Source organism: Dromaius novaehollandiae, chromosome W, assembly GCF_036370855.1.
Source record: "Dromaius novaehollandiae isolate bDroNov1 chromosome W, bDroNov1.hap1, whole genome shotgun sequence".
In the NCBI taxonomy this organism is placed as follows: Eukaryota; Metazoa; Chordata; class Aves; order Casuariiformes; family Dromaiidae; genus Dromaius; species Dromaius novaehollandiae.
The window spans coordinates 22,554,181-22,579,527 of record NC_088130.1 but is presented as its reverse complement, the minus strand read 5'-3'; the positions used below and the strand labels follow the sequence as shown (position 1 = coordinate 22,579,527).

At 37.1% G+C, this 25,347-nt stretch overlaps 1 protein-coding gene across 1 annotated transcript in view; it reads right to left on the bottom strand.

Moving 5' to 3' along the window:
• The window catches only part of LOC135324501 (fibrillin-2-like), a 180,029-nt gene that overhangs the window by 16,191 nt on the left and 138,491 nt on the right, over positions 1-25,347 (bottom strand). The window contains exons 37-56 of the mRNA XM_064501037.1: positions 24,196-24,357; positions 23,081-23,149; positions 22,366-22,491; positions 21,041-21,166; positions 20,224-20,376; positions 15,872-15,940; positions 15,205-15,330; positions 14,127-14,252; positions 13,574-13,699; positions 11,798-11,914; positions 9,645-9,773; positions 9,236-9,355; positions 5,771-5,896; positions 5,230-5,382; positions 4,507-4,572; positions 4,093-4,218; positions 3,874-3,993; positions 2,903-3,025; positions 2,347-2,478; positions 834-959 (exon numbers count right to left, since the gene is read on the bottom strand). Of these exons, the coding sequence (XP_064357107.1) occupies positions 834-959; positions 2,347-2,478; positions 2,903-3,025; positions 3,874-3,993; positions 4,093-4,218; positions 4,507-4,572; positions 5,230-5,382; positions 5,771-5,896; positions 9,236-9,355; positions 9,645-9,773; positions 11,798-11,914; positions 13,574-13,699; positions 14,127-14,252; positions 15,205-15,330; positions 15,872-15,940; positions 20,224-20,376; positions 21,041-21,166; positions 22,366-22,491; positions 23,081-23,149; positions 24,196-24,357 (2,421 nt within the window). The remainder of the gene's footprint in view (positions 1-833; positions 960-2,346; positions 2,479-2,902; positions 3,026-3,873; positions 3,994-4,092; positions 4,219-4,506; positions 4,573-5,229; positions 5,383-5,770; positions 5,897-9,235; positions 9,356-9,644; positions 9,774-11,797; positions 11,915-13,573; positions 13,700-14,126; positions 14,253-15,204; positions 15,331-15,871; positions 15,941-20,223; positions 20,377-21,040; positions 21,167-22,365; positions 22,492-23,080; positions 23,150-24,195; positions 24,358-25,347) is intronic.

Genomic DNA, 25,347 nt, shown 5'->3' with positions numbered 1-25,347 from the left:
ATCCTCAGGAAATGCCCTGAACTTTGAATCTTATTGCTCTGTCATGGAATTGGCATGCTACTGATGAGAATTTATGGGGAGCTGATTATATAGTACGTAGATAAGACAATATCTAAGTATTTTTAATGCAAGAATGCTAACAAATACTCCTACAGTTTCACGTGTTGGCACTTTAAAGTATCTACACTTTAACAATAATCATTAAAATATAAGATTCTGCAGCTGCATTGTTTGATTAAAAAGGGAACAGAATTTTACAGTACAAAAAGGAAATACAGGTTGATGAATACAAAGGCCTTTTTCAGTGTTTAATGTGCAGGCTTGCCTCAATAACTTCTTAAGATCTCTTACAGTGGGTTTTGTTTTTGGGAGGGTGGAGGGGGGAGTGAAATCCTAGTATTTTGCATTCATAATTGCTGCCTACATTAAAGGTCCAAAAAACTTGGATGCCTGCTTCCAGTACTGTGATGCTTAAAACGATGTCCTGAATATGGAAGCCCTTTAGTTTGTCATGCATCTCAGTTTTTGATTTACCTAGGGTACCTGAATTCTGCTGCTTCTGCAAAAAAACTGCATTTTGTCTAGATGATATTGCTCAGCACCATGTTTATGCTTAAACTTCTTTGGGATTTAGATGGCCCTAGGTGAGGCTCCTGATTGCTAGACCCAGTTGACATCCTCAACATGTTCCTCATTCCTGTAGAGGATCATTATTTGAATTCTGTAGGTAAGAGAGCTGTTAGGTACTCAGAAGCCTAATTTATGCTCTGCATCCTTGTATGGGGTTTATACTCTTTCATTTAGCATGAAATATATGCCAAAGAAGCACTTACCAAGACACTCAGTGCCTGATGGGCTTGACTGGAATCCTTCATTACACTCACATCGATAACTCCCAATAATGTTCATGCAGCGACCATTTTCACAGATACCTGGCTTGGTACGGCATTCATTTTCATCTTTACAAAAATACAAAAGGCACAGATGTGTATCAGGTTACTGTTGCAAGAAAAATGTATGAACTCTTAGAATATATTCAGAATATATACCTAATACTTGCAATAACTGAAAAAAATCAACAACTGAGTAATTCCTAATAAAGATATCCAATGCCTCCTGTAGTATATCCTAGGAAGAAAGCTTTAATCTTTATACACTTTCTGGAAGTTAAAACAAGAATCAGAGAAACATCTGCAGGGGAGCAAGTTCTAGTCATAACTTTCACATGACGAGTAACACTTAAAACCAGAAGAGATGCTTGATTTGAGTAAATAAATAAAAATAAATAAATTCACTTAGTAATAATTAAGAAAGAACACGTTTAACCTCTATTGCATTCAGTTATGTTTCAGTCAATTAATTGTTTGCCTGAAACAGTTTACAGTCTCAGGGCATTTCTCCTATAGCTAACGGAGTAGAAACTGTAAGCAATTACACACCTCCGTAGATGCTTAAAATAAAACTGAAAAAAACCTCAGTTGCTTTAAAGGTAGCCCTACATGGGTAAAAAGGCAAAATTCTTGTTATACAAGCTATTTCCCCTGAATAAATTAAGCAGGATTTGTAAAAGTCATTCTCCTGCTGAGGGATCACTGTTTTTAAAATGTTCTCATTTAAAACACTCAGGAAAGTGAATTTATTTTTAAACTGATGATAGCCTCAGTGACTTCTCTCCACAATGACTTTGGAATGCTCTTGGGTTTCTTACTCTGCAGAAAAATATCTTACCTGCCAAAATATGACTACCCTTCCTCTCCCCCTCCCCCAAATTTAATTGTATTAAAAATATATGTAAGTAATCAGCTTTACTCTCAGATAAGATAATTACTTTGAACTGTGGCAGTTTTCTACATTGCTTGCTGTTGGTGGCAATTATATGTTGTTTTGGAATCTTGCAGTTTTAATTCTTTAAAGACCTGCAACATTATTTGTAAACACTGTTAATGTTTTTTTTATTAACTATAATTTTGCGTCTTGTTTAACTCTTGTCAGATGAGGTCTCTTTTGTTAGATTTAAAGCGTTAGGTATCCAGACAAGTTTCTGAACAGTTTTTTGATTTTGTTGTACAACAGAAGCAGTTTTTGTTCTGAAACATTTCTTAGCAGTAGTTCAGGGCTACTTATATATTAAGATAAGGCTCAAACCTTAGAACAGAGTAGTACAATTTAAGATGCTGGGCACCATCGCCTGTCTGATCTGGACTTCATGAATTGCTCTTTCCTTGTTGTACTATATATATCCATGTAAAAAATTCACGCATATGTATTATTTGTGTATGTATTGTGTGTGTGTATTTTTTTCTTTTTGTGTTGCAGTAGGTGTCATCTTCCCTTTCTAAGTTTTACCTGTGCAGCCTTCTCCATCAGGTCTGCGAGTCATTCCAGGAGGACAGATGCACATGAAGGTACCAATCAAATTTTTGCACATCATGCCTCTTGATTCACAGTCATGGAGGCCTTCAGCACATTCATCTAGGTCTGGAAAAAATATATATGTTTTATGTTTGAAATCTATTTCAGTAGCTTCAGCTACTGAAGACAACTAGTATGTCCTCAAGAAAAAGGACATCTGGACTGTCCTAATAAGCACTAACAAGTAATCTGAGAGCTATGCGTAATCACAGTTGTCTTAATCTCTGTGAGCTGTAGCATCTTATCGTGTTAAAGATGAACTTCAGCATGTTGGCCCACCTTGTCCTTACGTTCCCCAGCAAGGGATATGCAGAGCACTAGTTTGTGGTCATTTTCAGGAGAGTTCTGAAAGAGTAAATCCTCATCTCCTCAGCTGTTTGCTACATTTCACTGAGAGGATGAATGCAAGACGCACAGGAAAACTTCAGATTATGCTTTGACCAGTACTGGGTGACACAAATTGGGGAAAAGTTTATATTTCAGTCATTACCTTTGCACATCTTTTGGTCTTCTCTCAGTTCATAGCCAGCTGGGCATGTGCATTCATAGAAACCGTAAGTGTTGATGCAGCGAAAAGCACAGAGCAAGGGGTTCTGAGCACACTCATTTATATCTGAACAGGAAGGAACAAAAACATCATGCTCTATTAAATTTTAAAACTATCACCGGGAAATGTTTTAATACCTGCACTTCTCTTGTCAGCTAAAGAATACTGGAAATGTAGTAATTCAACCCAAAACCTTGCCTATGTGTTTCTTGAGCTGCTACAGGTGGCTGGAGGCAGACGGTACCAACAAATGCAAGACTGAACTAGACAGACCCTTTGACAACACATCCATAAATGGATACTAAACCCACTCTGCAGTGATGTTCCCTCCAGTTTACCTCGTATTTCCCCTACATCCACAACTCTTCTGAGAGGTGTGAACTGCAGAAAATAGTCATGACGGCATGCTGTCCTGAAATAATAGCACTTTGACTGGAGGGGATGTAATACTAGACAGGATGGACCAGTCAGCTGACTTCAGTTTCTTATGTTAATTATAATTTGCTTGTTATTTAACTTGTGATGGTGGTGGGAGGGTAGTGCATAACTGAACTACTGTACCTAAAGCACTCTGCAAATTCAGGTGTTTTTGCATTGGTTAGCCATAGTATTTATAAGGATATTTGGGGGACCCAATGATTAGTGTCATATCTTTTTTTTTCTCTCCAGCAAACAGCTGAACACTGTAACATGGTTTACCACAGTATATGCAGTCTGGTAAATAATGTGATTGATAAACTAAAAATACTGCTGCTGCTTAAATGAATTCAGGACATTGTTTCTCAGTGACACATTTCAGGCAGAGAAACTTTTTTTTTCTTCTTAGCTCTTATAGCACCAGAGGTCTGGTTAATAAAATAATCTGAATACTCAAGATGGAAAGATACTTGCAAAAAAAGGAGGAAACAAGTTACCTTCACAGTTCATCATTGGGCCTGGCTCAAATCCGTCATGGCAGTTGCATTCAAAACTGCCAATCACATTAGTGCACGTACCATTTCCACATGGGTTGCCAATTGAACATTCATCAGTATCTGTAAGTAAATGAAAACTGAAGAGAACTGGGACACATGCCAAATTGTGTTTTAAATTCAAGTGTTAGAATTCTTAACATTTATGAAATATGGACATACCGACACAGTGTACTCCAGTGTAATCTAAATTGTATCCCATGGGGCACTCACAGCGGAATGATCCGTCGGTATTGATGCAGTGACCATTTGAACAAATTCCTGGGCTTTCAAGGCATTCATTAACATCTAAAAAGTAGAAAGATACTGACAACCCCATCTTAGCTTATGCACATCTGTATCAAGTCTTAATAAGGCAATTCTTAAAAATTAATAAAAGCCTCACTTTTGTCCCTAGCCATGCAATTTCAAGGATAATCTAGTCTGCCTATCATTTCTTTATGGTCCACATTTATTAAAAGTCAGTCTCTTGTTACTTCTGGGCTGCAGGGAATGAGTTATCACATACATACTATAATATCCAGATCTAGTTTTAATTGGAAAAATTTTGTTTATACTTATCAGGAAAAAGAATACCTTCACGGGTATCGTCAATTCCAGGAATAGTTCCATGACCATATGGACACAAGTCCTGAAAAGCAACTGTAGAAGTACATTTCCAAAAAAAAAAAAAAAAAGAAGAAAAAAAAAAAAGAGGGAGAGAGAGAGAACTTTAAATAAATGGTTAAAAGCCATCCAAAATCAGACATTGTGTGTGTCACATTTTTCTTTTAGCTGTAGTTAGTTAAAACAATAAATCAGGGCTGTTACACTGTCTTCCTTAATCCAGAAGCGACATTAATTCTAAGCCTGGGTAAAAGTTCTGGACAGCATTGAGCTTCTGTTCTGCAATGTATTCGCTTGATGCTTTTCCCTTTTGTTTACTTGGAACTCACAGATAACCAAGGACTGAAGACTACTGATTGCTTCAGTTCTTCTGGGCACTGACCCATGTTTCTCTTCTGCTTTGCCTAAAGCAGGATAGATCTATAGCTAGAGGCTACTAGTTTGTTTCCACAGTAGGCGAAAAGAATAATTTAGGATTTCCATTTTTCTGTGGTTTCTTCTGTTTAGTTCATTTTGTTCTCTTGTTAACTTGTGTGGCATTTTGACCTCAAAATGATGCTAAAATTGCTGTAAGAGATAATGCCAAGCAGATTTAGCCTTATGCTGATCAAAAAACATAAAACATAAATGTGCTCCTCTTTCTTTCTTTTCTCCCACCTAAAAATAGTTTTATTTTAAAATCTTGATTTGTACCTTCTTCTTCCTTTGGACAGAGCTCACAGGGATCACCCCATCCTTCTCCAGGCATCTTACTGCAGCAACATTTTGCCTTGGTGGTGTTAAAAGCCTTTGGCACTGAGCATTTCCCATTCTCAAAGTTCGTGAAACAGAAGCTCTGGCGGGTATCTGAGAAAGAAAATATAGGTATATGGAACTAGCAACTGCTACCTGGTTGGACAATGAGTGTCTGATCCTGAAAGGAATGATGCTATAGGCCTGTATTTATTATTTTGAAAGCATCTTCCAGCCCTCATAAGGATTTAGTTTGGAAGGAATCCCCTAGAGGTCATTTAATGCTGCAGGCAGGGGCAGCTGTGAGGGCAGATCAAGTTTCTCAGGGCTTTATCCCATCTGGCCTTGAAAGCCAGAAGCATCTTCGCTACATACACTCAGTTTGTCTGCAGAACTACACTACCTTTATGATCTAGTACAGTTAGAGTTCCATGATGAACTGCGTCTTACAGAGTATCTGTTAGCATCAGTTACAACATTCCTTTACCAGTAAACTTCTTACCAAAACATCTCCGGCCATTATCAGACAGCACAAAACCTGTGGGACAGATGCACTGGAAACCGCCCGGTGTGTTAGTACAGGAGCCAAAGAGGCAGATGTTGGGGTCCTCATTACACTCGTTAATATCTGTACAATAAAGGAGATAAAGTTCATCATAATCCCATCTGCTGTGAATTCCTTGAATAAGAAACATTATTCATTTATTTTACTTTAACCAGAGGTGCTCCTCAAATATGAAAGAGCAAAGAGGGAAAGTTAAAGAAAGACACCTTTTTGAAAGAGTGATTAGTGTTTCACTGACACTGCCTTTTTCCAAATACCCTTATCAGTTTTGTCATGTTTATAATATAAATGTTAAATGTGTTCAAGCTAAAACAGAAGACATCTTTATGAGAAGAAAAATATTTCTCTGTAAACATAAAATATCTAAAGAATAATTTTTAAAAAATTTGTATGTTGATGGCACTTAGTAATTAAAGGTATAATATTTCATGCTGATTGACTAACTGTGAAATGGAACTGTAGATAATAGTAGAGGGCAGCCTATGAGACACACATTTTGTATTTATCAAAGTTTAATAGCCACTGTTGATACATCATTTAAAAACAATTCCTGTCCTGTCACATAATTTAGAAAATGCTGCTATGACTACATGTGAGATTTTTTTTTTAGAAAATTTAAGATCTTTTTATAAATACTAAAAACTTTGAAAACAAAATTTAAGATTATAGGCATCTGTTATTTATATTAAATAAAATTGTGCCCACATGTCCTGCATCTACATAGACAGAGTAAGAAAAGTAATACATTAACTAGACCTTTAATTTTTTACATCTATTTTAAACCACATTTTAGTTTATTCTATTATTTCTACAAATACAAAAAAACCCAGCTTTGCTAAACTAATTCTTAGTTACTTTAATAAATTCTAAAGTGTACCTTAAAAAATCTTCAAAGCTACATGTGCAGTACAAAACCCCCTCAAATCTTTTAGTAAAGGATATTAAAAGAGACATCACAGCGACCTGTGGTGCTATACATATTCTGTCAAGAGTATCTATATTGATATTAATGAAACTAGGCAGCAACTGATGGTTTCCATGAAAGTAAGCTTCACGGATGCTGAGCTGCAAATCAGTAGTGTCATTTTTTTCCTGGTATTTATCAGACTTTGAATTTGTCCATTTAATATCCCATCCGTTTTCTAGGATTCAGTATCATACTTTGTAGACCTATATTTAGCAGATAAGGAAACAACGGAAATAAAGTCTTCTCATTAGGAAAAGCTAAGTAGAATGAGGTGTCAGGCTGGAGTAGAATTCTGTGACATTACTTTTGAAAAATGTTATTTGCAGTCCTATTTTCAGAAGCTACTGTTAGGTATACCAGATAAAGCACAGTAGCTTCCCATGGACAAGCTCTTACTAGGTGGTAAATGCGAAGCATTTTAAGTCAGCTTATTCCAGTAAAGAAAGGTAATTACTTTCCTAGTTACTGTGGCAGTTGCTAATATATTATGCAAAGCTTAGCAATTCAACTGCATTAATGGGGTGGAAAAACTGCTCTTTTGAAGGACTGATTATTACTGTAATGAATGGTTTGGGACTAGTGGTAGTAACCATTTTCATGGCTGTGACAGACAGGCTGTTAACCAGATTACAGGAAGGGAACTAGGAGGCCTCTCCCTTCCATACCCCATAAAACGAAAGGTAATACATTAAACAGGAAGCTGAAAACTGACAATTCTTCCTTGGCTCCCATCTGTTTTGGTTTTCTCTTGCATCTAACTAACCTGAGCTCAAAAAGTAATCTACCTATTGCCAGCCATCCCACTGCAGACTTAAGAAATAGAGTCTTACTAAGGTATTTGCACATAAGAGCAATAGAAAATAAGGGAGAAAACAGGTTGCAAGGGCTGCGATAATCATGTGTGATTGTACTAACATTTGATTAAAATTATGTAGGCATTTTCTGGGAATTTTATCTACCAGTTTTCTGAACATGGCAGAATGAAGAAAGAAAGAATGTGATTCAGTGCCCTTTCCTCAGTTCTGGCAAAAATCTATTTGGCAGTCACTGAAGTGCTGTCATAAACCTCAAGAGATACTGTCAGGATATTAAAAGTGGCCATAAACAGTAACATTCCTGGGGAACCAAAAGCTTTCATTGTCACGATTTTACAACTAGGTGATTTAGATTAATCTCAAACACAATTGCTAATGTGGGAACAGCAGCTGCCAAAAGAAACCATAAAGTTGGCAAGCAAACTGAATATTTCAGTATGATACAAAGGCATGAGGGAACTTTCAGGCTTAGAAAATGCTGTTCAAGAAAAAAATTCAAAATGATTCCTGCGATCCAGTCTTTGCTCCTGGATTGATACAGATTTGGCGGCTGTAGGCCAAATCTTTAAATCCACACCAGTGTTTTCTGCAGTCCATACTGCAGAAGGGACAAACTCTTCCTTTATTACTGGGAGTTTTGAGTATGAGTTGGGTGGGGAGGAAAGGGGGGGTATTCGCACTAGCTAAGTCATTTAAGCTGAGAACCAGGTTTCTTTATATAGTCAGTGGAGAGACAGGTTCTTACTCTGTCCACCGACCATGCAGGAACCTAAGGCTTCTAGGTCAGCTGTCTAAAACTAGTGTGCACCTTCCTTGCCAAGTGCCCCACATAGTTGATTTAAACATAAAAATATCTAAGTTCACAGTAGATCTCTGCTTTGCTCTGCTGAAGAGAGAGCTGTAACTTTAATTTTTTTCCTAATTCCCTGCCACACCAAAGCTTAATTCATTCCTGTGCCCCTAATGCAAACAACAGAAAAATCTGTCATATTTAGCTCCTGAACAATATGCAAGGCTTTAAAAGATACTTCCATGAAAAAACAAGTACATGCAAACTGATAAAAGGGCTGCTGTACCCTTCCCTCCCATGAATCTTAGCACTTAAGACACATTATTCAAAACTGCAAATCATAAGACAATTGTTAGAAGAAACCTATTTAAGCAACTCTTCCCATAAGCTCAATAGTTTTATCAACATTTTTAAAGGTCACAGTCCTCTGAAACCAGAAACTGATTGCCAAAACCTGCCTTTTTTGTAAACATTATGTAAATGCAGGACACAGCTTGACGTGTTTTATCAATGATATTTGGAAAAAAGATTGCCAAAAGAACACTGATTTTTTTTGAACAGCAAGACTAAGTATTTTCAGTTTGCATTAATGAAGATCACAGAATCCTTGCACACTTTCCCCTCAACACAGTGTGAAAATATCTTGCCTTCCATTCTTAAAACCTTTTCCTGAAGACTTCTAATTACTTATTCCCTGTCCTCGTGATTTTCTAAGGAGGGCAAAATTCACCATCATCAATAAATGTACATTTACCTTCCAACAAGTTAGCACCAGATATTTTTCTCTCATTGATAAATTGTCCAGAAGCAACAATTGCAACTCGCCTTACCAATACAACTTTCACTTTTCACTTCATATCCTGGTGGACAGATGCATCTGAATGATCCTTCCAAATTTTGACAAGTACCAGGAGAGCATGAACCGGGTAGTGCCACACACTCGTTAATATCTTAGAAGAGTAAATGGAATTGGAAAAGGTTTAGAATTACGTAATTCTCATGGCATTATTCTTGCAGAAGAAAACAGTGCTATTCATGATCTAAGGCATTTAATTTCATAAAGATCAATAACAGCATTCTAAAACCCAGATACTTCTATTGTGTTTTCCTTAAAGTCACTGACAATTGTTTTTTAAACTTAGAAATGCAGACTGTAACGTTTCCTTCTACATAGGGGCTAGCAGTTACATTATTTCGGCTCAGCAGTACTTTAGCTTCTCCATGTGGTATCATACCTACCAATGCAATTCTTGCCATCTAGCGTAAGTTCATATCCTTCATTACATAAGCATTTGAAGGAACCAATTTCATTGAAACACCGTCCGTTTCTGCACACCTGGCCAAAGAAGGAACTGCACTCATCAATATCTGTAGAAAACAAAAAACTTCACAAGTGAGAGTTGAGTCCCACCAAGAGTTTAACCATTAGAATGTCTAAGCAGGCTCAGTTTATACAGTATGTTATAAACGCTCAAGTTGCAATATATATTTCCATGGAAAGGGTAAATCTTGAAGCAGCAAGGGAACAGTTGACGGCTCGTGGAAAGTAACTCTCACTCAAGTGCATTAAGGTATATGTTCTATTTAAACAACACTTCTTTACAGGGTATTACAATTTTTAAACTTGCAGCATTACCTCAGCTACTGCATCTGGAGACATTCAATTGCTGCCAAGTGACTGTGTGATACTAACTCCAGACACAGAAAGGAAAATGCTACATGGAGTGTCCTGGATTTTATCTGGATTTTATATGTGCTCGAGTTTCCCCTAAAACTTGCCTTGTCATTTTTCAAATTTTGGAATATGTCATTTGCTTTCCACAGACTGATTTTTCTCTCTCACAACTGTTCTGTAAATGAGGTTTGAAAATGCTTATTAGTTTACAGAGTTACTTTAATAATGCAAACTGAAAGCAAGACTGCAAAGCGAAAAATACATATGAGAAAGTGTCAGAACAAATCAACATCAAGGAGGCTGGATGAGTATCATGATGTAAGGACAACTTACACTTTACTGTTTTGCAGTATTTGAATTTGACGGTTAACATGGTTTTTTGCTACAGAGGATTTTAGTCTTTCTCAGAAGCATTAAGTAACAGCTACTGAACAAGATGTACCTCCTGCCTGAGCCAGTACAGCAGTTCCTGTGTTACTAGTTTATTCCATAGTGCATTTCTTCTGTGCTACAGTTATACAACTACAAATACCTCAACAGAGTATTACACTGGGATGGGCAACGCTGCCTTTGAATGACTGGGGTAATTTGGAGAAAAGCCCTGCGGCTCTCCAGACTGTCAAGGGGAGTGTTAACAAAAGGCCAAGTCTATGAGTCAGCTTGGGCTCCGTGGCCGCCTTGAAGGCAGAGCCTGGAGCACTGAGGTACCAGATGCTCCCGGGAGCAGACTGGCAGCTGTACTGCCGCACAGAGGAAACGAACTCCTTGGCAAATGGTGCCATTCATTGGCTGCAGCTTGTTTTCCTTCTTGAGCAAGTTTTGCATTTTCTCTTTCCTTGACAAGGAAAGGACTTAAAATACTTAAGATAATATTTTAGTTCTCTCCTGATACAGAAAGGAATCAGTAGACTTTGTTTTGTGTCTCTTTCTGTAGCAGGAAGGAATGTAAAGTCTTTTTACTTTTGGCTGATGCTTCACACAAAGGAGAGGATCTCCAGAGACTTACAAGTCTGTTCTTCAGTCCAGGAAGATTTTAGTTTTCTTTATTACATGTATCCTGGAATTTAAGCTGTCCAAAACCATCAATAGTTCTGTTGTCCTCTGCTTTAGGGGAACAGGAAATAGCAATGCCTCTATGTAAGCAAAGTTCATCTTGGGAGAGCAGGAGATTTAGGAGTTTAGTTATGCCAGCTCTTTCGTTGCCAGTCTACTTTCTCTGTCACACTGTGCATGAGTCTCAAGTGATACAGCGAAATAAATGATTTTGAATGCATGAGGCGACGCTGCCTTTGTGATACAGGTTACGCTTATTGCCAGTGGCCTCTCTGGACTATGCCAGTAGTCAGGGACTGACAGAGCCAACAGCGAGGAGAGGCAGCAGTGTCAGAGGCCTGCACTGCTGCGTGCTACCATTCCCCAGGATACCTGACAGGGGTGAGGGCTGCATTAAACCATCAGGGAAGGTAAGGCTGCCCCTGTGACTTGAGAGATGTAGGGTTGATATCTTTGCAAGCTGCCCAATAGCAAATATTTTGAAGTATCTAAAAAATGATAAAAACGATTCATCTCTAAGGCAGGTAACTGTATCAGTTACTGTGCTCAGTTACCTTTCTTAGTAGCCTGAACTATTTTCTGTTTGAGTTTTAACTTTATATGCAACCTCCCTGGCACACCAAGCCAGCAGCAATGAAAGTGAAGTTTGGATTACATCACCTACCCATACAGTCGTTATTATGAGTTAATTCAAATCCTGGGTAACACAGACAGTTATATGATCCAACTGTGTTTTTACAGGTTCCGTTTCCACATGGATGGCGTTCACATTCATCAACATCTGCAAAGAGAAACAAAACTGTATGTTGGATCTGATTTTCCCAGGTATGTGTTAACGTGACACCTGTGGACATGGAGACAATACTGTAAACCTCCGTCTCTCCTTTCATCTGTCACATTTTAATGCTGATTTTTACAATATTGCATGTAAGCTCCTAGGTAGATGTAGGAAAACATTATGTATGATATTTATTTTTTATCTGTATTTTAATAAAAAGTACTGCTACATACAAAGATCAAAATAAGTGCAGTGTGCAGTATCTTGAGGCATTCTTTCCTTTTATTTTCCCTGCGAACACTCTTTCCTTTTTAAAGGGTGCCATGCAAGGAGTGAGTTAGTAGAAACAAGACTTGCAAATGCACTGCCAGACAACTTAAACCTGTGAGACATGTCTGTGATCCAATGGTTAGTACAATGGACTGAGCATCACAGACAGGCTTGAAACTGTCTTAAGTTTTATATACACCTTTTACAATTATGCACATAAAAACCTGTTGAAAATGCCTCTGTCAAGGAGTTATACGTCCCTGTTCACAGGTCAGTTTATACATGTAAATACGATATTTTGTCAGTAGTGTATCCACAAATATAGAGACCACTTACAAGCTCTTGGATGAATCAGTTTTTTTAAAAGCACTAGAATTCAGTATTTTTTCCTACTGTGTGTTTTAGGAATTTCTGGAGTTTCACGGGGATCTGACTTCCCGTGGACTTCCTGAAACATCTTTATTTATTTACAGAAGGTAAATATTTTGTTGCATGGATTGTTTTTCATAACCTATCATTATCGAGGTTTGTATTTCAGACTAGAAAAACTCAGTTTAGAATTATTAGAGATACTATTTTGAGTAACCATGGTCTGGAAATTTTGTACTGTTAATACAAGTCACTTTCCCAAGTGTCCTCCTCAGGCAGTATGACGAATATGATTCAGTTCAAATATGAGAACGATGAAGGCATATATAAATATGTAACAGGATGTGAAGAGGTTTTCAATGTCTGTTTAAAAAGGAAATCGAAATACACCTATATTTCTAGAGAACACTGAACTTCTCTGTAGAGCTGACATTTGCATGACTGTTATTTCAAAAAGCAAAAACTTTTTTTTACTTTTTCTCAAACATTATTCAAAGACATTAAGAGAACTGAATTCATATATGCATCACCTTTTCTTTAAAAAACACTTCAGAATTAAACGTGAGACATTAAAAGAACAGTCTCTGTGCTTTTTTCTCAGTATCATCATTATCATGTCATCGTTTGACTACATAATAAGCATAGATTTAAGTTATGTGTGCGTTTTTTAAAATGAAACATGAACTCAATAAAACTCTAAATAATTGAAAATCAGTCTTTTCTCTCCAAACTCTATCCCTCCATGATATCATCTACAAACTTCTCTTTCAAATGAGTCACTATCACTCTCTTTGTGAAAATGGGGTTACCATACTCTTCCATAATACGGAGCTATCCCCCAGAACACTGCGATTTTTTCCCCCAACTGACATATATTACTGCAAGGACAACTTCACACACTTCCTTCATGGAATTTCAAGATTGTACGAATCAGCCTTTTAATATCACTATAGTCTCCCTCATACAATTAATAAATCCAGATTCATTCCACCTTTTTAGCACAAAAGCATTTTCTTTCCATACCCATGCACATGGTCTGGTCCTGGGATGCCTTAAAACCGTTGTGACATATGCACTGGTAACTTCCTTGCATGTCCACACATAAACCATGACTGCAAACATTAGGAATTTCCAGACATTCATTGCGATCTATAAGAAAAATATAAAACAGATGGTACACATTATTGACTTTTATTATTCATTCATTTTACACAAACATGTTTTTACAATCTGTTATTATTATTAAAGCCAGACTCAAAATTATCCATAGCTAAACCTGAATCATAACAAAACTTCATTTTAGAGGAACTTCTTGCCTGCACACCTCGAGGTCAAAACTACTGTTAGTATTTGGTTGATACTTCAAGACTGTTCTTTAAAAATTGTACCCTCTCTTTTCTTCCCATGAACAGAGAAACACAACTATAAAGCAAAAGCTAGTACCTAAAACACATGGCAAAACATGCACGGCAACAGAAAATAAATGATTCTTTTGCACTTTAAGAGAACGAAGAATGTACTGTTGCTTATGTACAAACCAATTCAAACAGACTAGAAAAATCAATTGATTTCTTACCAACACAGGCACCGTTGGGTGAAAGTTTGAAACCAGCAGCACATTCACAGCGGTAACTACCAGGACTGTTGATACAGTCTGCATTTCTCTGACAGAGGTTATCTCCATTACTGCACTCATCAATATCTGAAATATCAAGAGTCACACAGGAATCAGAAACCACAAGATAGTTATTTCTGCCTAGAATTTAGACTGTATTTTGAGTCCTGTGCAGGACTGATCTTTGTAGGTTGTCTTCAACAAAGTGAAAAGATCCTGACCTTGAGTTTCCGCTATCATAAGTGCAAACTGAAAGCAAAATCAATACAGTTTCATCAATAAAACATGTTTGGGTGAAGGAGGAAATCAAATCCTATGAATCCAACTTCCTATGCACTGAAGTGGTGATGAAACTTTAAAGGTCTGGCTAAAGAAAGAAATTTTTTAAAAATAAATTCTGTTCCCCTGTGCTTTTATATATTTTAAACAAAATAGTGTTTTGAACTAAAATAGTAAGTGGCACAATTTTAGTGTTCTAGGGCACAAATGTCAGCACAGGATCCTTGAATGCCAGTGACAAAACTCCTGTTAGCTTCAGAGCAGATAAAATTTCACCACTAGCTTGAAAGAAACTCCAGATTAGGTTGTAAATAGAAAGCATTATCAGTCTAATTCCAATTCCCCTATAGCATCAAAACAGAAACATAGCATATCTATGAATATCTGGCAGTTCTTTACTTATAAAGCCACAGAAGAAGACACAAAGGCAAAAATCAAGAAAACTTGTTCCTAAGAATTAAATTTCCTCCCCAAAGTAAATTTGGAGCATAAAATGAGGAAAAAAAAAAAAATCTGGTCCTACTTAAGGTTACCTGAAAGCAAAAGCAGTAACAATACAAAACTATAAAAAAAATTAGTAAGTGCATGTGTATACATATTAAAGATAAATGCATCCCAAACTCATTTATAGACTTGAGCACTTGTGAGAAAGCCTACAGCCTGTATCTTAAGAGTTTGAAAAACAATTAAATATTTCTGTTCCCTTTAAGATGAACATGCTTATAGGGACTCAATAGAAAATAACGTCACTTTGAATCACCTTCACAGACCAAGAGCAGGTCATTGTAGCTGAATCCAGTGGGACATTCACAGCGGAAGCTGCCAATCTGATTGATGCAAACACCATTTGCACAGATTCCCGGGATTTCCTTACATTCGTCGATATCTGAAAGTGCGATGAGCTAGTCAAAATACAACACTCCGTGGCTTTTTGTACTGCAGGGATTCTCAATTTCATTGTACTTAAAACTGAGTTGGAGAAGTTCCATTTAACTTACTTAAATTATTTATAGGATATAAAACTAAACATATGCCTGTTATGCGAGAAAGTAAATTATGTGAAGTTCAGGAAATGATCAGAACAGAGTGATACTTTATGTCAGACAAGATACAGAACTGTGTCAAATATGCAGATAACTTCTGCAAAATTGTTGAAGCCAGAACCTTTTATGTTATCCATTAAAACTCAACCCCCTGAACCAGAATGGAGGAGCAAAAGTTCCTAACAAGATATGGAAATCCAAAAACAGAAATCAGAGATATTTTTAACAAAGTACATTAACTTTGTTCTCACAATGTATGTCATCATTGTTTCTCCACAATGAAGTTAGAATTTTATTATATGACATATTCATTTTAGCATCATTATACTGTGGCAAGAACTTGGGCAAAGTATTTTTTTGGTGAAAATATTTAGTTAAACTTACCAACAGCTTTTCCAGTATGAATATCAAAAGTAAAGCCAGGAATATTCCCACATATGTTCTTGAATTCCGCTAGAGCAAAACAGGGAAAAATGCATTTTTAATGATCTCCCAAGAATTACTTGTAAGATGCCTCAGCTTTCAAAAGCCAATACAAGCCAAATCTACTCAGAAGAGAGAAGCCATTGCCTCTTGTACAAACCATATTGAAAATTCAGGTTGCCAACAAAAGAATGCAAATTTCTCAAATCTCTGCAGACTTTGGCACAAGAGCAAATGTTTTGTTTGAAAAGACAGAACTTCAGTTTTTGTTTTAAATGGGACCTATAACTTCCCTTTTAATGTTTATTACTGCTTTCTAGGCATCTATAGAGAGAATCTGCAGTGGCAGTTTCAGAATGGAGAAATAAATGTAACTCAACCGTACCTAGCCTTCTTTGACAATACTGTCTGTGTTCTTTTCTGCAAAGAGTACTGCAGCTTAGTTCCTCTGACACGGGGAGCAGAAGGGAAGCTCAGCTTTAAAAAAGATGCCTTCAAAAGAGCATTCTGTTTTAGTATCCTCATCTTACATCCTCTTTTCCAGGAAAGGTGTACAACTTCTGCTGAATGGATTTGCAGCATATGGAGAAAAAAAAAAATCAGCTACTTCTGCACAGGTACCTTTTTCTAACTATTATGGAATCCATTAATTATTGCAGGTTGTGAAAAATGAATAACTACTTCTAACTAAACTAAATTACTACAAAATTTCTTAAAAAGTAGCTGCGTCAGCATGTGATTTTACTAGTAAAACACTGCTTGCAAGAAAAATCATGCAACGCATTTACAAGGCAGTGAGAAATTTTGATCCAGACAGAAATCTGGAAAATAACAAGATTGTAATTATTTTTCACTATGTTGAATTTGCAAAAACATGACTTTTGATAGCATTTTGTACTGAAATCCCACTTGTTTGAGGGGCCAAAATAATTCCAGTGTGTAGGCACCACCCATATGAACGAGTGGTTTAACTATGCGCTTGCTAACACTAAACACTCAGCTGCTGTTCAGCGTTTTTTTAAATCATATTGGCATTCGAAATCTCCAGAAAAACAGTAAGGATCTTCCAATATCAAGTTCCCATACTGTTATTAATGAAAAATTCCAAGGTATGTGGTAGATATTTATACCTGCAGGGCACTAAGCCAAGGTAAAAATCACTGGGGTTATATCTTGAATAATTCTTGTCTCTCTGAGACCAAATGTTCTTATTTATTAAAATTTCAGCAAACGTAGACTGATCGTTGCTCAGAATGAGATTTGGGAATGTATCTTATAGAAAAATAAGTACCTCTTTTCTCACATTCAGAAATTCATTGTTATTTTCTATTGAAGGAGAACAGGATCCAAGATACCTGAACCTCAACGTTTTCTTCTTTTCTCTGTTCCACTGCCTAATGACTGTAGGGTAAGCCAGTCTCTGCCCACTGATGTTAGTTCTGTGTTACAGAATACTGAGTCTTAGAGGTTCCTGCTACAGTGTTTTATCATCCAGCAAGCTTCTGCTAGGATGTGTAAGATTTGAGGTTTTCCTTCTAACTGTTATTTTCTACAGGCAGATCTATGACATTTCCTGTTGTCAGTAAATAAACATGAAAAACAGATACTAGGTAAAAAGAGGGCCTCATGTTCTCTCCCCTGGCTCTGTGGATGATGACAGTCTGCTCCTGTGATTATGCCTAAGGTCAAGTTTGGGAGGACCGAGAATAAGGTATGAAGGGTCCAGGCCTTCTTTTGACCTGTTTCTATCTCTATGGCATGCTACCTACGTAGGCCATGCATTCCATTTAATGGAGTTCTTTCATTTTCTTTCAGTTGTACCATATAGAAAAATAACTAGATAAGAATTAAATCATAATGCATCTATACCCAGTGCCAAACTAATAATAAGCTAGCACTTCAGAGATTTGCTTTCTGAAAGCCTGACTTTGCAACCATGACTTAAAAAAAATATTTCCAAATACCATGCCCTTATTACTATGTCATTTTTACGGCACAGAAAGATCATAGCATCATAAAACAGGATCATATAACAGGTCCTATAACAAGAAAAACACTCCCTGAGAGTTCAAGCACTCCCAAAATGATCAAACCATGAAGGAGTTCTACAAATATTTGGTCTCTTCTTAGTGGCAAAGTGGCTTTTGCCACTCCTTAGGGTGAAAAAAAAATAAACCAAAAACTATTATTTCTGATTATTTAGGCATGTCTGATAATGAATATGATCTGTATAATGTGTAAAACCAAATGATATAATCTTTAAAGTCATCAAACAGTGACTAATTGTTCAATGTAAATTTATAAAAAGAAAAGAGAGCACTGTTCTCAAAGAAAAAAATGCAAATGCACTGGCATGTGAAGTTCATATAGAGGAACAATATACTTCTCATCAGAGCAGAATAATGCTTTTAATGAGCTACTGGGCTCACTTCGGCAAGCTGGTTAAGGTCAGTGTATCATAACCCTTGTCTGTGATGTGCAGCCCCCATCCAGATTTCAGAACATACTGATTATACCACATAAGTGCAGCTATTCAACCATTTACACTTGGAATTTGTGTTTGATCCCTCGCACAATCTCTTTTCATAGTGAAAGACGCTCAACAATGTTTCCAAATACAGTAAAGGCCTTTAAAAGCGAAGAGCTAACAAGGCAAAACCCAACAGAAAATATTTTAACCCTGTAACTGCTTGCAGATTGCCCAAGTGGAATTGTTTTCACAAATTTTTAAAAGCTGCACAAGTTTCTGAGAACTTCAGCATTACCAGCTTAAAAGGAGAATTCCACCCAAGAACATTAATTGCGCAAATCCCTGCTATTACACTGCTGTATTTTTCTCATTGCATTGTCATCATGATTACAATTTTATGGCATAGAGTTAAATGACTGTGAGAAAAGATTTTATGAGCTCTCTGTGATAGCAATCATGTACTTCCTCCCTCAAGCTTATTTCCATCTTCCATTCCTGACTGCCAGCAACATTCTTCCATTCTCCCTACTCCTACTTAAGGAAAGAAAAGGAAAAGGATATTTTTCTTTTCAATGCCATTTTCCTCTTCCTAATTACTTGTGGGGGACAGCATTTCCTAATTTATCTGCCATTTCCCTTACATCACCAGGATAAACCAGGTGGAATGAAAGGATAACGTTACTTACACTAACACCACAAACGATGCAGGACCAGAGCTATGGGTTTAGTTGCACTTAGCTTGGGGCAGAGTCAGTTACACAGTAAAACATATTTGCACTAAACAGTTATTTCATTTAGGCATCTCTGCTATTTTACAAGTGGGAGAGAAATACTGTTGGATTTCAAAGGTGGTGATTTTCCTGACGATGATTCTCCTGAGTTGAGTTTATCGACTCTTTCCAGGGTGCTCCATTCCAGGCAAGCCACTCCACAAAGACTAACTGACAAAGGACTGGCTACCATATTATTTTCTCTTCCCTTACAAAAGGGAAGTTTTACTTTCCTTTACACTTCTGTGGTTACTGAGCTTTTGCAAGTTCATCATCTTCAGCAGAGGAAATGCAAAAGCAACTGAGTGGACACAGTCAGATGTGGGGCATGACTGAAGCTCCAGAGCAGCAATGCACTTGGTAATGAAACATAATCTTTTGCTCTGACAGAGATCAGTTTGCTCTGATATTAGAAATGTATCCCCAGCTACATACTTACTAAATTATACTTTCCTAAATTAATTATCCTGCAAGACACACCAGCCAGCAAGCATCCTCTGTCAGTCTGAATCATCAACTCCACTATTATTGCCTGGTGACTGCTTTTCCAAAAACCTCCAGTTGATGGCTTTAGCGATGGGAGTTTTGCAGTCATGTATTTAGAAGACTTGCTTATGGCCAACTATTATCGCCCTGGTGGCTCCCACTGACACAAAAGTAGATTTTTTACATAAATCTATATAACTGAAAGTAACTTTATGTCCATATAAGCCCTCTGAAAGCCTTAATATTTGCTAGAAAGAAAGGACAAGATGACCATAGCATACTCATTTCTAGATTGATTTTATAAAATCATGCCACTAGTCAAGCTGCATCTTTCCACTCAGTATGGAGTGACTATTTCTTTCACTTAAAGAGTGGAAGAAACACCTATTCCTAACACTACAACAGCAGAATGTAGCATAGCAAGACAGAATAGTCCAGCCAGTGACAGACAGTAGGGTACTGTCACTCTGCTTTGGGACAACAGCAAAGATATTGTTCTGGGGCTGAAATTTTAACTTCAGCTAACATGTCAAAGGAATAGATAAGCAAAGAAAGTAACAAAATGGGATGATTACGATAGGTTTTACCTGTTCCTGGAGTTGGACATGGTTCACAAGGCTTGTTCCAGGCTTTGCCAACATTGTATGTGCAGCAACACATCCTCTTGGTCACATTGAAGGGCAGTTCATTCTCACAGGAGGTGCCATTATAGCTTCTGTAGCAAAAGCTCTTTCTCATGTCTAGATGTGAGGTAAGAATGACTTACAAAGTAACCAGCACACTCACCTAAATAAATATCAACCCCCTTCCGATCTAAACACTGATTCATTAACTCTGGCTTCTGAATGCAACCTGAGCATGTGCACAGAGCATTTAAAAATAACATAAAGATTGAAGTCATCTACTCTCTTTGTATTAGGCCTACCTAAAATATTTGTCTGAAATTTACAGATTATTATTTTTCATTCAAAGATGCAAAGGGGGGGGAAAAATTCCCCCGAAAAACAGAGACAAAATGTGGATGCTCACCGGATCCATTTGTCTAGCAAGGCGTAGCATTTGAACATGGTTGGTGAAACTGAAAAACTACTTCTGAGTTCTGTTAGAGAGTAAGAGCAGTAAACGCTGCATGTCAGCCATTGGGATCTCTTTCCTGATTATGTGGCACAACTGTCTGGGAGTTAAAGGTAGGAAAATGCAACACAAGAACTTCAACTTTTCAAGAATGTGAATATCTGCAACTCCAATGCTGTGAAGTCCAGTGTTCTTGACAATACGCTTGAAAGACTTCGGAATCAGCCTTGTCAAAAAGGAAATTTTAAGCACAGAGTTTGGCCTCAAAGCAGTCTATCCAAAGTCTATCTCCAAAGCAGACATATCGAGTAAATAAGATATTTTGCATACCCATGCAGTTATGTCCTCCGTTCACCTGCATGTATTCAGGCGGACAAATGCAGGTGTAGTTCCCCAAGGTATTGTAGCAGGTCCCAGGACCACAGACTCCAGGATGCGCAACACACTCGTCAATATCTACAGACCAAGCAAAAGCACTATAGTTAACAAAACGACAGGAGGACCAAGCCCCAGTAAATATTTCTGGGAAGTATACCTACATTAAACTACCTCAAGATAACATAAAGGTTTCATTTAAAGGATAGTTTGGAATTTACAGCTCAGATTTGAATTAAGCAGCTATTGTAATAGCTGCTGCTAAGTGATATTAGCCAAATTGAGTCCAATCTTTGCAAGAAAACACCCTAATTAAAGTTGCTAAAGGTACCAGTGAAACTGGAGCATCTTGTGCCTCATCAGCTCCAGAGAAGATGTGAGCCCTAATGTCTCAGTAGGGTGCTCTTTCCATAGGAATGTCATTGTCACTTCTCATTTCTGTTAATGTGTTCTCTGCTCCACTGAGAAAATGGCTGTTTTTTCTTTAAAAGCGCCCTTTAAAATTCACTTCCACTTCCCATATGAGAAGCAAAATACATGTATATTTTAAGTACGCTACTTAGAAATATGCATGCTGAGTAACTACATAACCTTGCTGCTCTAGTCTGGGTCCTTCTTTTTTCAGTTATTTGGCATGTGAGCCTTTATTCCCCCCATTTATAAACAATTTAACTGCAAACCCAGTTTTGTCTGTTTTCTTCACCAAAGCTTAGCAAAGCCACAGAATTCATATGTTCTGTTTTGAAAGACGACAAATTTCTTTCTGCCAAAATGAATGAAGAATGGAAAGCTGACTTACGACATTCTAAAATAGCTTATTTGCTAGTTCCATTTTTTGGGCCTAACATTCATGACAATTCTCAAAGAGAAAGGGAAGACAGAAATTACACACACTGTTAACTTTACAACACACTGCATAAGTTAAGCTGCTACTCTGAACTGTCACAGAGAGGACAGCTTCTCTCATTTACAATAGCAGAAAATTCATGAAACTAGCAGGCAATATTAGGTGGTGAAATGAGAACCCAGAAATCCTGAATACCACCTTACCTTAACATACCTACCTGAGATCTAATATATAAGAATAAATATTAGTATGTTCAAATGTAACATTTCAAGGTTTATCTAAATCATATCACTAATACTAAAGACCAATGATTTTAAAGAAGATTTTAGATAAGATAAGGTACCATATCCATTTTATGGATTTAAGGCTAAAAACCACATTTTTTTCAGAGTAAGTGCACTGTGTTAGAGAATAAAGTTTTAAGGGACTCAACCTTCACAGATTCTTGTCTCTTCACTGAGGTAGTAGCCTTTTGGACATTCACACTGGAAGCTGCCAAAAGTATTGATGCAATTTCCACCTTGGCAGAGACCTGGCAACTCCTGACATTCATCAATGTCTGAAAAACAGAGAAAAATAATATATCCCCTGAAATCTAACCAACTAGCATCTTCTGTCACATGGATTTTTTTTGCTCTAAATTACAGCTCATGAAAGCATGGATGAGATGTTCATTCTGTAGCATTCAGCTAACTTTTCTGGAGCACATTTCAGCTTGATGAGCACATGGAGTTCAACTTCCATTACTGTTTACAGGAATTTGGCATCTAATTTCTCATTCCTGCACGCTCATTGGAACCAGAGTTTCTTTGTCCAGTGAATATTTCCTGAAACTTAAACCTTCCACTGATAAGCTATAATTTTAATAAATGACTTATTCTTCAGGGGCCAATTTCAAAGGCCAATTCAAGTAAGGAGACACACAAAAGGTATGCAACAATTCATTTTCCTACTGAAATACTGTTGGACTTTTTCAAGGTTCTTTTACAATACTCCTTTTCATCATGTTGTTTAATTCACGTTAATACACAGGTTTTGCTTTGCAGTTAAATGTAACAACTTCTTCGTAATTTAGTTTCTGCGTAGACTTTTCCAAAGACAGCGCTTTGTTTATTGCCAACCATCTTACTCATTTAGGATGAACTCACCTTCTAAAATAATAGTGATGGGATTTGGTCTAAATCCTTCCCCTCCTGGACACAGAGTATTATATTCCGCTGAAGTAAAATATAATAAAAGAGAGAATATTAGTTATTTGAAGAAGAAAATCCTAATAATAGAAACACAGTTTCAGAAATTAAAATTCCATTTGTGTTTTTAAGGCTTCTTTTCCCATATACTCATTGGCTTTCTACCCTCATTAGTCTATTCACAGTGCATAAAGCAAGTGCATTAGCCTCTGCAGAAAACAAAGGTAAGATTGAGAGCCCTGCTTAAAAGAGTACCATAGCCAGGGATATTCCCATAGGAAGGGAGAACATTGCTTTCTGCATACGGTGCCTGTATAAAGGTATTTATATATCCCCCACTTTGAGTTTTATTTTTTTAATGTAAAATTTCTTTCTACAATATATGAGTGTTAAAATTGGAATTCATGCTATTATGATATTATTAAACATAATGTGCTTAACATTTCTGTTGCACTGTTCATTCAAAGAACCTCAAACATCTACAGAGGTGGTAAGTATCACTGGGAAACATTTTTAAAAGTACTTAGGAGTGATTTAGAAATAGTTGCCCAAAGATATTAACTCTCCTTTGTCAACTATTGCAGTTCTCCAGATTAAAGGCATGACTCAAGCTCTAAGCACTATTAATTTATTTCCCTACCAACATGGAGCTGACAAATAAAAATTCCTAACAGATGCATGTATTCTATTCAGATTCCTAAGGCGCATCGGCCCCTAAAAAAATTATCAGCAAATACCTTTTCTTTTCTTTTTCCAGGGAGAAAAGTAAAGCCAAGCAAAGTTAAACGATGTGCCCAAAGTTACCCACAGTGCAGGGGCCTCGTCCAATGGGAAGCACCTTCTAAAGTTCCCACTGATTTCAATAGCATGAGAATAGGCTCCAAGTCAGTCACAAAAGACTAAAGTTCACACCCTCTGCATCCCCCTCCAACAACTGGGCCAGAACACAACCTTGTGAAGTAATTCATCAGTTCCTTTAATGATAAATTTATACAGTAGAATATCTCAAATACTTTTTAATTTCTTGTTAGCATTTGCTGTATGAGGGAAGAAAAAAAGGAAGATTTCCTTACTGCTGTTTACAGGGGGACAAGTCTCACAGGGGTTTCCCCACGCCTTTCCCAAAGAGCAGCAGCATGAGGAACGACTGACTCCAACTCCGATTTCTGTATTGCAGGATAGGCTCCCATCCCCTCGTGGGCCATACTTCAGGTAGCAATTGCCAACACGATTATCTACATATAAAAGATGTAGGATTACACAGCTGTACCCAATGGTCTGGACAAAGGAACATCAGGCATTCATTTTAAAGTTCCACATCTAAAAGCAGGAAACCAAGATTACTTCATTCTTTTAAAGTCACTGGCAAGCTGAAAATGCTCACGTACACTGATGGTTACTGATTTTGAGAGATGGCAGGGTGAAGCAATAGCCTCAGTCTCCTGAATAGCTAGAGAACAGTTTAAAGTGGTTTAAGAAGCCACACCATACTCTAATGTAGCACTTTTACCCTTCCCAGTCTTTTAATCCAGAAAATATCAGAAATCTTGCTGTAGTTATCTCTTGGTAGTTCTCCTCCATATCCTGTTTGTGACTAGGCTATGACTTCCTTCGGGAATTTAAAAACATTTTTCTATGGAATTATAGAATGAAGTCCCATCTATCAAGTAACTGGAAGAGTTCTTCCACATTCAAAGAAATTCTCCAAAAATTATTACTGCAGTATTGAAACAAATGATCTAAATGATTGAAATGCGCAGTAGCTTTAAGGAAAATTTGTTTATTAGTTCACTCGAACTATAACTTATTCAGACAAGTGCTAGCATGGGTGGAATGAGTAGGGAATTTGCTAAGAGAAGTAAAGCTAGGAATTTTCTGCTGCACAGATTATTTCTTCATTTTTTATAAATGGAAAACAACTAAAGAGAAACACTAATTTCCTCAATGTTAACTTTGTAATTTTAAAGAGCATGCCTATGGAATAACGTGCTATTGAAGGATGCCTCTGCAGAAGAGCAGAAACTCACTCTAGAAAAAATTGATATATTCATTCTCTGAAGGCCTAAGTATCTTTCTGTATATTTTCTTCAAAACTATTTCTGTTAATGGTATCACTAGGAAACTTATAAATTATTTTTGCATGATCTCACAAATGCATATTTTACCAAGAGATATCACATTTTTAACTTATGGCCTGCAGCAAGGACCAGGCACTACAGCCTTAG